The 13,554-nt window shown below is 45.1% G+C and overlaps 1 protein-coding gene across 1 annotated transcript in view; it reads left to right on the top strand.

The window, feature by feature from the left end:
• Nucleotides 1–13,554, top strand: part of LOC129707154 (ras-related protein Rab-18) — a 74,265-nt gene that overhangs the window by 15,208 nt on the left and 45,503 nt on the right. Inside the window, exon 3 of the mRNA XM_055651931.1 lies at nucleotides 4,849–4,910. Within this exon, the coding sequence (XP_055507906.1) occupies nucleotides 4,849–4,910 (62 nt within the window). The remainder of the gene's footprint in view (nucleotides 1–4,848; nucleotides 4,911–13,554) is intronic.

Below are 13,554 nucleotides of genomic sequence, written 5' to 3'. Positions count from 1 at the left end.
TTCCTCTCTCAACACCCTGACTAATGAAGGCCAATGTATCAAAATGTATCTTCTTTATCACCTGTGATACTAGTCAACGCACAGTCACTAGGAAACAAAGTGGAGGACTTAAGGTCAAGGCTGCTTTACCAAAGGGAGCTGAGGGAATCCTCTGTGTTCTGTTTCACAGAGACATGGCTTACCCCCAGTTCCCCGGACTCAGCGGTCCAGCCTGAAGGTTTCTCCATCCATCGCATGGACCGTATGTTGGCATCTGGGAAAGGGAGAGGAGGGGTCGTCTGCCTCATGGTCAACTCTTTGTGGTGCTCAAACGTGGCAGTTATGTCTAGCTCTTGCTTTCCGAACCTGGAACACCTGGCAGTGAAGTGCCGTCCTTCTAGCTACTGAGGGAATTCACCTCCATCATCCTGACTGTAGTCTGCATTGCACCCCAGGCAGACGTTTGACTCCGGAGTTGCTGCACGCTGTGGTCAACAAGCACCAGACAGCTTCCCCTGAGGAATTTACCACCGGGGTATTCAACAAAGCCAACCTGAAAAAATCACTCCCAAACTACCATCAACATGTCTCCTGCAACACCAGAGGACTAAACACCCTTGATCACTGCTCTACGACCATCAAGGGTGCCTATCGCTCTATCACTCGCCCCCACTTTGGGGGGTAAATCCTCGGAAAGCGCCTGGACCTGATGGTATACCCGGTCGAGTTCTCAAAACCTGTGCAGACCAACTGGCAGGGGTTTTTGCGGACATTTTCAACCTCTCACTTCTGAGGACTGACGTTCCCTCCTGCTTTGAGGACACAATAATACCGGTGCCCAAGAAGAGTAAGGTGACGTGCCTCAATGACTATCAACCAGTGGCACTCGCGTCCGTGGTGATGAAGTGCTTTGAGAGGTTGGTTATGGGGTATATCAACTACTACCTCAAGAAGAACATCGATCCACTACAGTTCGCCTACCATCACAGTAGGTCCACGGAGGATGCAATCTCACTGGCTCTCCACTTCGCACTGGACCACTTGGACAATAAAAACACTTACGTCAGGCTGTTTTTTATAGACTACAGCTCGGCATTCAATACCATCATCCACTACAAGCTGGTTACGAAACTCACGGAACTGGGTCTCTGCGCATCCCTCTGCAATTGGATCCTCGACTTCCTCATCAGTCTGATCAAATTGGCAGAAACACTTCATCCTCAGTGATAATCAGTATGGGAGCATCTCAAGACTACGTGTTCAGCCCTCTGCTTTACTAACTCTACATTCATGACTGTGTAGCCGGACATTTTTCAAACTCTCTTTTCAAGTTCGCTGACGACACCACCGTTGTGGGACGAATTACAGATTGTGATGTCAGAGTATAGAAGTGAGATCGATGGTGGCCGATTGGGAAAGGGGGAGATGCAGCGAGACCTGGGTGTCATGGTACACCAGTCATTGAAGGTAGGCATGCAGGTGCAGCAGGCAGTAAAGAAAGCGAATGGTATGTTAGCTTTCATTGCAAAAGGATTTGAGTATAGGAGCAGAGAGGTTCTACTGCAGTTGTACAGGGTCTTGGTGAGACCACACCTGGAGTATTGCGTACAGTTTTGGTCTCCAAATCTGAGGAAGGACATTATTGCCATAGAGGGAGTGCAGAGACGGTTCACCAGTGATTCCTGGGATGTCAGGACTGTCTTATGAAGAAAGACTGGATAGACTTGGTTTATAACTCTCTAGAATTTAGAAGATTGAGAGGGGATCTTATAGAAACTTACAAAATTCTTAAGGGGTTGGACAGGCTGGATGCAGGAAGATTGTGCCCGATGTTGGGGAAGTCCAGGACAAGGGGTCACAGCTTAAGGATAAGGGGGAAATCCTTTAAACCGAGATGAGAAGAACTTTTTTCACACAGAGAGTGGTGAATCTCTGGAACTCTCTGCCACAGAGGGTAGTTGAGGCCAGTTTATTGGCTATATTTAAGAGGGAGTTAGATGTGGCTAAGGGGATCAGGGGCTATGGAGAGAAGGCAGGTACGGGATACTGAGTTGGATGATCAGCCATGATCATATTGAATGGCGGTGCAGGCTCGAAGGGCCGAATGGCCTACTCCTGCACCTAATTTCTATGTTTCTATGTTTCTATGACTGACTGACCATATGGTGCCAGCACAACAACCTGGCTCTCAATATCAGCAAAACCAAAGAACTGATTGTGGACTTTGGAAGAGGAAGGTTGAGGACCCACAATCTTGTTTACATCAATGGGACGATGGCTGATAGAGTCAAAAACTTCAAATTCCTGAGCGTGCATATTTCCGATGATCTTTCCTGGACCCAGCACACTGATGAAATCATAAAGAAAGCACATCAGCGTCTCTACTTCCTGAGAAGACTATGGAGATTCGGTATGTCAAAGAGGATTCTCTTAAACATCTACAGGGGCACTGTAAAGAGCATACTGACTGGTTGCATCATGGCCTCGTTCGGCAACTTGAACGTCCAGGAGCGAAAAAGACTACAAAAAGTTGTGACCACTGCCCAATTCATCACCGGCTTTGACCTCCCCACTGTGGAAGGGATTGATCATAGTTGCTGCCTCAGAAATACAGCCAGCATCATCAAGGACCCACACCATCCTGGCCACACACTCATCTCACCACTGCCATTGGGAAGAAAGTACAGGAGCCTGAAAACTGTAACGTCCAGGTTCAGGAACAGCTTCTTCCCTACAGCCATCGGGCTATTAAACACGACAACTTCATATAAGCTCCGAACTACAATAGACTATTATTATTGCACTGTTGGGTTTTTTTCCTGAGTTTTTGTTATATATTTATTATGATTACACACTCTGTTGTGCTGAAGCAAGTAAGAATTTCATTGTTCTATCTGGGGCATAAGACAATAAAACGCTCTTGACTCTTGATGCCACTTTCAGGGAACTATGCACCTGTAATCTGTGATCCCTCTGCTCAACAGCACTTTCCAGGGCCCACTGTATTAGTCCTGGCCTCATTTGAATTCCCAAAATACAGCACATCTTTCCCTGAAATATTAAATGGACTGCAGTCAGACCGCCGAGATCAAAGAGTGACCTGGGGGAGGGGTCACAGAGAACAGAGGGATTCCAATGAGAACTTTGTAACTTTGTTGGCGCCCGATACGTGGCGACTCTTTGCCTATTTTGTGTATTGCATACAAAAACAAAGAATTTCACCGTACCTAGGTACATGTGACAAAGTATCATTGAATTATTGAATCATTGGCCAGCTATAACCATATAATAATTACAGCACGGAAACAGGCCATCTCGGCCCTACAAGTCCGTGCCGAACAAATTTTTTTTCCCCTTAGTCCCACCTGCCTGCACTCATACCATAACCCTCCATTCCCTTCTCATCCATATGCCTATCCAATTTATTTTTAAATGATACCAATGAACCTGCCTCCACCACTTCCACTGGAAGCTCATTCCACACCGCTACCACTCTCTGAGTAAAGAAGTTCCCCCTCATGTTACCCCTAAACTTCTGTCCCTAATCAAGCTGATCAAGATCCTGCTGTAATTTTTGATAACCATCTTCACTATCCACAATACTACATAAAATATTTATATTTTACAATATAACTTTCCAGAGCAACTTAAAATGCAGAACCTTATCAAAGGTCTTGTAGAAGTCCATATAGATAACAGTTTAATTCTAACCCTATAAATTCTGCATTATGTTCATTTTAATTAGATTTTTTTTAGGTTTATTCTAGTCAAATGTGGCAAGGTAAAATAAAAAGCTTTTGTGTATGCTACACAAAAATACTACACAAAAATACAATCATGTCAAACTCAATACGATAGATAGAGCAAAGGGAAAATACAGATTGCCGAATATAGTTCTCAGCATTGTAACGCATCAGTTCCATACACCAAGCTCAATGTTGGCAATGGGGTAGAGGTGAATTGGACAGTATCCTAGCTTATGGTAGGACCAGTCAGAAGTGTGATACCATGAGAAGAAGCTAATCCTGAGTCTCTTGGTGTGTGCCAGATGGGAGCAGGGAGAAAAAAGAATGACTGAGGTGGGATAAGTCTGTAATTGTGTTGGCTGCTTTTCCAAGTCCATGTGATGTAGATGGAGTCAATGGTGGGAAGTCTAGTCTGTGCAGTGAACTGGGCTACATCTACTATTACAATGTCTCATGTTCTTGAGAAGAGCTGTTCTCAAACCAAGCCGTGATGCTGGGAAAATCCCTTGTATTGATTGCTAAAAGCCCTGTCCCACTGTATGAGTTCATTCAGGAGTTCTCCCGAGTTTGCCCTGATTCGAACTCGGAGATTTACGGTAATGGCTGCTCGTAGGTACTCGGGGCTCTCGTGGACATTTTTCAACATGTTGAAAAATCTTCACGAGCTTACTGTGTTTCCCGATTTCCTGCCGTTAGCGTTACGAGCCGCTATGAGACGTCCCCGAGCTCCGACGTACCTGCTACGTTCATTCTACGTGCTTACCACGAGTTTGATTTTTTTTTTAAACTCGGGAGAGCACTTGAATGAACTAGTACAGTGGGACAGGGCTTTAAATCATATTTCTATCATTAAAAAGGAGCAACTTGCAGGACTGTAGAGGAAGGGCATGAATTAATTTTTGATTTTTTTTTCTTAAGATAGTGCCAGTGTAATGCTGACACTTGTCTGTATGTCATCATAATTCCATAAATGTCAGGACTCTAGTTCACTCCAAGTGTCTCTCAACAAGAAAGGTGCAAAAAGATTCGGAACAGATTGGGATTGTTCAAGGGTTCAATTGAATGTAAAAGTTATTTTGAAATTTATCTGCAAATTTTAAAAATCAACTTTTTTTTTTTGCAGGTGTTGATTTCAAAGTGAAAACAATTGCTGTAGATGGAAATAAAGCAAAACTTGCCATATGGGTGAGTACAGGATTTTAATACGTATTTAAATTGCACATACATGCTGTTCTCTGTTGGAAATGGATTAGTTGCGTAAAAGACAGGAAAAATAGGTACCCTGGAATTATTGCGTAGAATTATGTATAAAAATAATATCATGACTGTATTAATCATCAGTACAAACTGCTGTCTTAATAAAAATAACAACATTTAAAAGTCCTCTGGACAGGCACGTGGATAGGAAAGGTTTAGAGGGATATGGGCCAAATGCTGGTAGATGCGACGAGCATGGATGGGATCTTGGTCGGAATGGGCAAGTTGGGCTGAAGGGCCCGATTCCATGCCGTATGATTACTGGCTCCCATTTTTAGTAATTACCTAGTATGTTACTAAGCTTACAATAGAAAAATGTATTTGATGTCTTTATATTGATTGATTCTACTTTGTTCATTCTTATTTGTTGGAAAGAGCCCCAGGTTAGTTTCCGTCTGCTCTTCCTCCAAAGCTCAGCAAATTTCTCCTTTTCAATTGTTAGAAACTTGGTAATCAAATCAGAAACAATTTAAAGTTAGCACTGAAATGAATTTAAAGTTGCACAGAAAGAATATTGATATTAAGAGTCAGCTTAAAGTAGGAAAAAGAGATAAGAGATTTAGGAATGAAGTTTCTAAGAAAGGACAATTAATAGTGGTAGAAGCATAAGAATCAAGTCAAGAGTGTTTTATTGTCATATCTCCCGGACGGGACAATGAAATTCTTACTTGCTGCTGCACAACAGAATATGTGGATATGTAAACATAGTACATTACGGGAAAAATGTGCACGGCTGCCCTGCCAGCAGTTGTCTGTCTTTCCACCGTTTTATTTTTATTTTTAGTTAGTTAAAGTGTTTTGTTTGGAGGTCTAGACTTTTTTATGTGGGGGGGGGAGGGGGGGGGAGGGGGGGGGGGGGGGGGGGGGGAAACTACCTTTCAGGGTCCCTACCTGGTCGGAGAGGCAGCTTTTCTCCAGGCTGCAGCTTCGACCCGTCCTCGCGGCCTACCAGCGGGCCTGGAGCGCCGTTTCCTGACGGGGACCGCCCAGAAACTCGGCTTCGGCGGGGCACAGCGCTGGAGCGCTATCGTGGAGCTAGCGATGCCTTGCCTGGGTCGCCACCCTGGAGCTCCAGTGAGCTGAGACCGCCGGGAACAACAGAGCTGCGGGTCAGAGGAGCGGCCAGCTGCGCGGCGGCGCCGAACTTTACACCGGGAGCCTGGGATCTCTAGATGAGATCGCCAGTTGTGGAGCTCCAACCGGCACGGCCTTGTCGGCTTCGGAAGCCGCGGCCTCCAGTGCGGAGGCAGCCGTTCCAGGGTTCCCATGTTGCTGTGAGGACTCTCCCGACGCCGGAGCACCGCCACCCAGCGAGAACGGCCAGGAACATCGGGCCTCCGTAGAGGCAACTGTGGAGGCCTCAATGGGCCCGACTATGGATGAACTGGGGTTGGGGACTGGACTTTGTGCCTTCCCTCATGGTGGGAGCCATTGTGGGGGGATGTTCTTTGTGTTAAGACTCTCATTGGTGTTATGTCTGTATTCTTTTTTTGGTGTGCTGCAAAATGGCAAAAAGCATTTCACTTCACTACACCTTGGTGTATGTGAATGTGACTAATAAAATACCTTTGATACTTTGAAAAAAGAAAAAGTTCAATAAATAACAAATATAACAAATAGCAAATAATAAATAATAATATAGTCATTTGCAGTTCAGAGCTCAGAGCTTTTTTGTTGTTGTATTTAATAGCCTGATGGCTGTAGGGAAGAAGCTGTTCCTAAACCTGGACGTTACAGTTTTCAGGCTCCTGTACCTTCTTCCTGATGGCAATGGTGAGATGAGTGTGTGGCCAGGATGGTGTGGGTCCTTGATGATTTTGGCTGCCTTTTTGAGGCGGTGACTACGATAGATCCCTTCGATGGTGAGGAGGTCAACTGGGCAGTGGTCACAAATATTTGTAGTCTTTTTCGCTCCTGGGCGTTCAAGTTGCCGAACTAGGCCACGATGAAACCAGTCAGAATGCTCGCTGTAGAAGTTTAGAAGAATCCTCTTTGACATACCGAATCTCTGTAATCTTCTCGGGAAGTAGAGTTGCTGATGTGCCTTCTTTACAATTGCATCGGTGTGCTGGGTCCAGGAAAGATCTTCTGATATATGCACGCCCAGGAATTTGAAGTTATTGACCCTTTCCACCGTCGTCCTGTTGATATAAACAGGATTGTGGGTCCTCATCCTTCCCCTACCAAAGTCCCCAATCAGTTCCTTGGTCTTACTGATGTTGAGAGCCAGGTTGTTGTGCTGCCACCATTTGGTCAGTCAGTCGATCTCACTTCTATACTCTGACTCTTCCCCATCTGTGATTGTTCAACCACACTGGTGTCGTCGACGAACTTGATGATGGAGTTTGAACTATGCCCAGCTACGCAGTCATGGATATAGAGTGAGTAAAGCAGGGAGTTGAGCACGCAGCCTTGAGGTGCTCCTGTACTAATTGTTACTGAGGATGAAGTGGTTCCTCCTATTCGACCATACTGTGATCTGTGGATGAGGAAGCCGAGGGTCCATGCAAAGGGATGCGCAGAGGCCCAGTTCCGTGAGCTTGGTAACCAGTTTGGAAGGGATGATGATATTAAATGCCGAGCTGTAGTCTATAAACAACAGCCTGACATAGGTGTTTTTATTGAAACATAGAAAATAAGTGCAGGAGGAGGCCATTCAGCCTTTCGAGCCAGCACCGCAATTCATTGTGATCATGGCTGATCGTCCCCTATCATTTTCCCAAATCCCTTGACTCCACTAGCCCCTAGAGCTCTATCTAACTCTCTCTTAAATCCATCCAGTGATTTGGTCTCCACTGCCCTCTGTGGCAGGGAATTCCACAAGTTTACAAGTTGTCCAAGTGGTCCAATGCGGAGTGGAGAGCCAGTGAATAGGCGAGTTCCACAGGTGGGTTCTTGTAGGTTATAACTATGCATCTTTGCATGCAAGTGGAAAGCTTTGTGGTCTTTGACCTTTTGAAGGAGTGAAATCTCATAAATATTGCATTAGCCCTTCCTGCTTTGAGGAGATTTGTATTCGAAATTTCCTGGTAAAGATCAAGCTTGAACTAAAGGTGAAGGCTTATATAGTTGATAATTTCCAACTAACTTTGATAAAAATCTTGACAAACTCCTGGAAGTGCATTTGCAGGAGTCTATTTTGTTCAGCACCCCAATATTGTTTGTTGTCCTATCCTGGCGTGTGCGTTTTCACTTGGCCTGTAAAATGCGCACCTGAAAGTTCACTATTACATCGCTTGATTTAGTCACCTTGCGATTGGTTCTAATCCATGTTGATGGTTTTATTACAATCAATACAATAAGTTTTATTCGTCACATTACACATAAAATGCAAGTGAAATGAATTTGCCAGCAGCGGTACAATGATAAAGAACACCCAAAACGCACAAAAAATTGAACACAAACATCCACCACAGCATTCATCACCATGGTGGAAGGCACAAATTTGGACCTCAACCCTCCGCAGCCGTCGCTATGGACGTCCAGATGTACAGACAGGGAAAAGTCCAGCTAAGTCCAGAATCGGCTCTTCCCCACCGGAGACCGCGGCTTCAGGTTGGTGTAGGCCACAGGCCGGCGGTCGAAGATTTAAAGTCCGCGCTGCAGCCAGAAGCACCGCAGACCGCAGGGCCGGCAGTCGAAGCTCCCCTCCAGGGGTGATGGTAAGTCCACGCCGGGCCTGCGGTAGAAGTATGCTGCAGTCCGACGGTCAGAGCTTCTTCTCCTCCCGGGTCCCCACGAGGGATCCCAGGCTGCGGATGCCGCCATCTGGAGCTCTGCAGACTGCGGCTTCAGGCTGCCGAGGGCCAGCGAACGGAGCGCTCCCCTCCGGCGAGCCTCAGCGAGGGCTCGCCCGCTCCACGCCGAGAGTCCACGCTGTGCCTGCTGCTGAAGCCCCAGGCGTGTCTCCGGGAAAGGCCGCCCGATCCTCGGTGTTAGGCCACGGGGGAGACGGCCTGGAAAAAGTCGCCTCTCCGTGGAGAAGGCGACCAAAACGGTTTCCCCCTCACCCCCCCCCACACAAAGAAACATTAAAAACATACATTAAAACACACTAAAAAAAATTTAAAAAGCTGAAAAGACTAACACACTGCTGACAGGGCTGCCAGCTTGCAGTGCCCCCTCAAACGTCTTTTTGCACTTAATTGCTGCATTTGTTCCGCAGACCCCCCTCCCCCTTTCATTTCAGTTATTTTTACATGAAGCTATTACTTGGATAAAAACTTTGAATTTTTTGTATTATCTGCTTGTTTGCTAAGCAATTAAATAATATTTACAGCACAAAACTAGGTCACTTTTGCAATAGGTCCATGATCACAATTGCTCCTCTTGCCACCCCATTGTTCCATTGTTCCATCTAACTTTTGTATCTATTCTGTTCCTTTTGTGTATCCCAGAGCTATCTTTAAATGCCTGATACTTTTGTCTCGTCTGATTATGGTAGTGAGTTTCACACTGTAACCCACTGAGACAAGGTTTCTTATTAGTTGGTGTCTGCATGGCTACAAGGTCTGGTCTTTGCGCGTCCCACCAATGAAAGCATTCTGTCTCAGTCTACATTATTAAAGCTTTTTGTAATCATAGATTATATCTGCTCAAACTTATTTTAGAGAAAAAAAAGTACCCCAGCCTATTAGAGATTATCCCTATCAAGAAACGAACAAGTTGAAATAATATATTTATTTCTGAATCCTCTGTAGTGCTTCTAAATCATAGTAATATGAACAGAAATGTTAATGTTTATAACTGTTGGTACACGAGTTCAATGCGTTATTGTTTTCATTATTTTCCCTCTAGACTAGAACACATCATTGGTTTATTAACTTTTGTTATGACCTGATAACTGATAATACCCCTTTTACTGCATTGAGCACCTTTTCAGGAGAGAAAATTCTGCTTCATGAATTTAGTAAGTGACTCGTTTGCTCGTCCAACTATGATAAAGTATGATAGACACAAAAAGCTGGATTAACTCAGTAGGATGGGCAGCATCTCTGGAGAGAAGGAATGGGTGACGTTTCGGGTCGAGATCCATCAGATAAAGTATTACTGGTGCTTCTATTTTGGATCATCACATGTAAGTAACTCAGCCAGTTCAGGAGCAAGTATTTATCTTTGACCTTGGGGAATATGTTTGGACTAGGGGCTTTGCCTGCATTACGTCAATTGGATTTTGTTCAGTTAGAGAACATAATTCAACATGTATCTACTGGTGACTTCCAATTTAATTAAAAAGAATAATTTATGACTATTGTAGCACATGATACAGATTAAGCTAAAATAAAATTGAATGACTAAATCTCCGTAGAGATTGCCTTGGACTCTGTAGTAGCTTGATTATCCTAACAGTACATCAGCGAACTAATCCCACTAGATTTTCTTTTCCACAGTACAGGTGCCAAAAAGTGTTTTGCTTAGTCTATTTGCTCATGATTAGTATTTGTGAACTGAATGGCAGACCTGTATGGTCAGGCGCACTTAGGCAAGTCTGTAATTGAGTAATATGAACTCTTGATGACTTCAGCTGTTTAAGTCCTCCAGATTTGTTTTTGGAAGGCCCAGGCTTTCAATTTTTTTCTGTCGATGTAATATTGCCTCTAATAACTGCCTTGGCCACTATTCATAGGAGAATTGGCAAAATTCCCGTCTTGTGGTTATTCTCCAAGAACATGGCAATTTGATTTGTAATGTGAAACAAGAATCTGGTTATCCAAAAGGGAACTGTTGAAGCATGACTTAAGCTCTGGCAGAACATGCTTGGTTAGGGTAAAGGGCATTGTGATCTGATCATGCAATTGACCCAGTTTCACATTGGAACAACGTGGACAGTGAGTGGGTTGTGGTGAAGAATGATTGATTTATTGATTGATTGATTTAAGATGTGGCAACAGAAATGATCTCATTGTGCTTGTATATAGGCAAAGTGCCTATCTGTGTTCATTGGCCTTGCAGCTTCGGCAAAGAGCCATTTTGCCGGTGGGTAAATTATCTAGTGGGGCGTTGGGAATGCAATTAATATTTCTTACAGGTATGTGAGACAAAGCCAGGAAAATTACTGTGCCAAAAATTTAACGTTTGAGCATAAATGCTGACATCTTAATTGTTTTGCTTTCTGGGCAGGTAACATCGAATTTAATCAGCCAATACTCTTCCCAGAGGAGGAAAGGTTATCCTCTCTTCAGAGTTTCTTAATGTATCCATGCAATGAGTCTCTTGTGAGAAGATTACATCTGTTTTTTTCTAAAAGGACATGCCTTATATTTGCACCTGGAAAAGATAGTTCTCTTTTTTTTTCTTGAGGAATGTTTAATTTGTTGCTTAAAAGCAATTAAACAGCACTGATCTAAAAACACAAGTTTAGCATTGCCAGAGCCCAGCATCATTTGTAGATCATAAAACAATTTCTTTAGGGACTGACACAATTCAAAGTTAATCGTACGTTATCTTTAGTACGTTATATTTTTATAATGACATCCAGTTGCGCAAGAGAATTTGCTGACCATTTCTTGCTGTGCAATGGAAGGCTTTATCTCTGCAGGTACGCCACCAATTTTCCGGCAACCTTGGTTCCAGAGCCTTGCCAGATTATCCGTTGCCAGAACAACAGAGGTCATGTAATAATAATTCAACAATACCTCTGACCCACTAATCATTCCCCTCTTGTGCCTCTAAAGCACCATGAAATGCTAGAAAGTTAAATAAAGCAAATATTAAATGTAAATTTAAAAAACGCTTTTCTGGCAGGACTACCAGGCCGACCCCTACCGACCTGCGATTTGCCAATAGTGCGGTAGGGCGGGCGTGTCTGCTGCCCCCATCATCCGCTGCGAGCCTTCGAGAGGAGTCGAATGGTACCGACACGGTCTGCCTAAATTGGCCTCAGATGTCGGCAGTGTGAACAGATCTGTTGGCTCTAGCTGGACCGTAGTTCAGGTGCATGGCCACGGGGCAACTTCAACCCACTGATCGGAAATCTGGCCGCGGGAATTCCGATGAGATCGAGATTGGCCACCTCAGCCGGCAATTTCTGGAGGGACTACCGTGGGGGAATTTCATGTACGCTTTCATAAGTTTGTCTTGATTAAAGGAGGTGCCAGATCATTAGTTGCCCGAAAGTTGGTGGTGTATCTGTATCAGCCTCTTTGTACGAGTCAGAATCATAACTAATAATTACCAAGAAACCGCAGGGCCATTCAGCCTTGTGAGTTTACCCAGTCATTCAATTAGGTCATGAATGATCAAACCTTAATTCAATTTATTCACCTTGGCTTCATGTCACTTCATTCTCTAAACCAAACAAGAGTTAGTAAATAAAAATAATGGGTCTGATGTTTCAATATTCTCTTGCAGTCCACACAAAATCAAATCTACAAAGTCTTACAGTGGAACAACAATGGCAGGTATTTCTGGGAATAATACAGAAGGTGCAGGATCAGTTGATTCCAAAGAGGAAGAAAGATTCCAAGGAGAGTAAGGGGCGACCGTGGCTGACAAGGGAAGTCAGGGACAGTATAAAAATAAACAAGAAGTACAACATAGCAAAGATGAGCGAGAAGCCACAGGATTGGGTAACTTTTAAAGAGCAACAGAAGATAACTAAAAAGGCAATGCGGGGGGGAAAGATGAGGTACAAAGGTAAGCTAGCCAAGAATATAAAGGAAAGTAAAAGCTACTTTAAGACCAAAGTTGGATCCTTGAAGACTAAAAAGGGTGAATTTATTATGGGGAACAAGGAAATGGCAGATGAGTTGAACAGCTACTTTGGATCTGTCTTCACTAAATCAAGTCAATTTTATTTCTATAGCACATTTAAAAACAACTCTCGTTGACCAAAGTGCTTTACATTGGTGCAGGTAGTAACGTGCTACAAACAGTGGTACAGGTGCACAACCTTTTATCCGAAAGCCTTGGGACCAGACACTTGTCGGATTTCGGACATTTTCGGATTTCCGAATGGAAGATTTTTAGCGTAGATTAGGTAGGTAGCGCGGGCGGCTTGAAAAGTCTGGAGCAGCTGCCTCCTCCCCAGAGACCGGGAGAATCATTGCATAAATGTTAGTCAGTTAGTTTGGAGGGATTTTATGTGGTGGTGGTGGAGTAGGGGTGAAGGGGGAAACTTTAATTCTTAGTCCCCTACCTGGTCGGCGACTCCCAACCTCGCGGAGCTGGGGGCTACGTCCGGCCGCGGGCGGCGCCGGTTGGAGCTCCGACCCCGGCACCTCTACCCCTGGCTGCGCGGCTCCAAATCCAGCGACGCTCCGCGAACGTTGGGTCGGCGGCCACAGCGCTCCGGAGCTTGCCGCACGGCGACCCGGTAAGGCATTGCCCGCTCCCCGCTGGTATCCCAGCGCTGCGACGCCGCCGACTCCCGACATTCGTGGAGCTGGGGCGTCCGGCCGCGGGCCGCGCTGGATTTGGAGCGCCTCGCAGCCAGGGGTAGAGTTGCCGGGGTCGGAGCTACAACCCGCGCCGCCCGCTGCCCCACCGGCCACAGCGCTGCGGAGCTTACTGCACGGCGACCCGGTAAGGCATTGACCGCTCCCCGCCTCTCCGACCAGGTAGGAGGGGACTA

The sequence above is a fragment of the Leucoraja erinacea genome, chromosome 2 (assembly GCF_028641065.1).
Source record: "Leucoraja erinacea ecotype New England chromosome 2, Leri_hhj_1, whole genome shotgun sequence".
Classification (NCBI taxonomy): domain Eukaryota; kingdom Metazoa; phylum Chordata; class Chondrichthyes; order Rajiformes; family Rajidae; genus Leucoraja; species Leucoraja erinaceus.
This window is presented reverse-complemented; position numbering and strand designations above follow the sequence as displayed.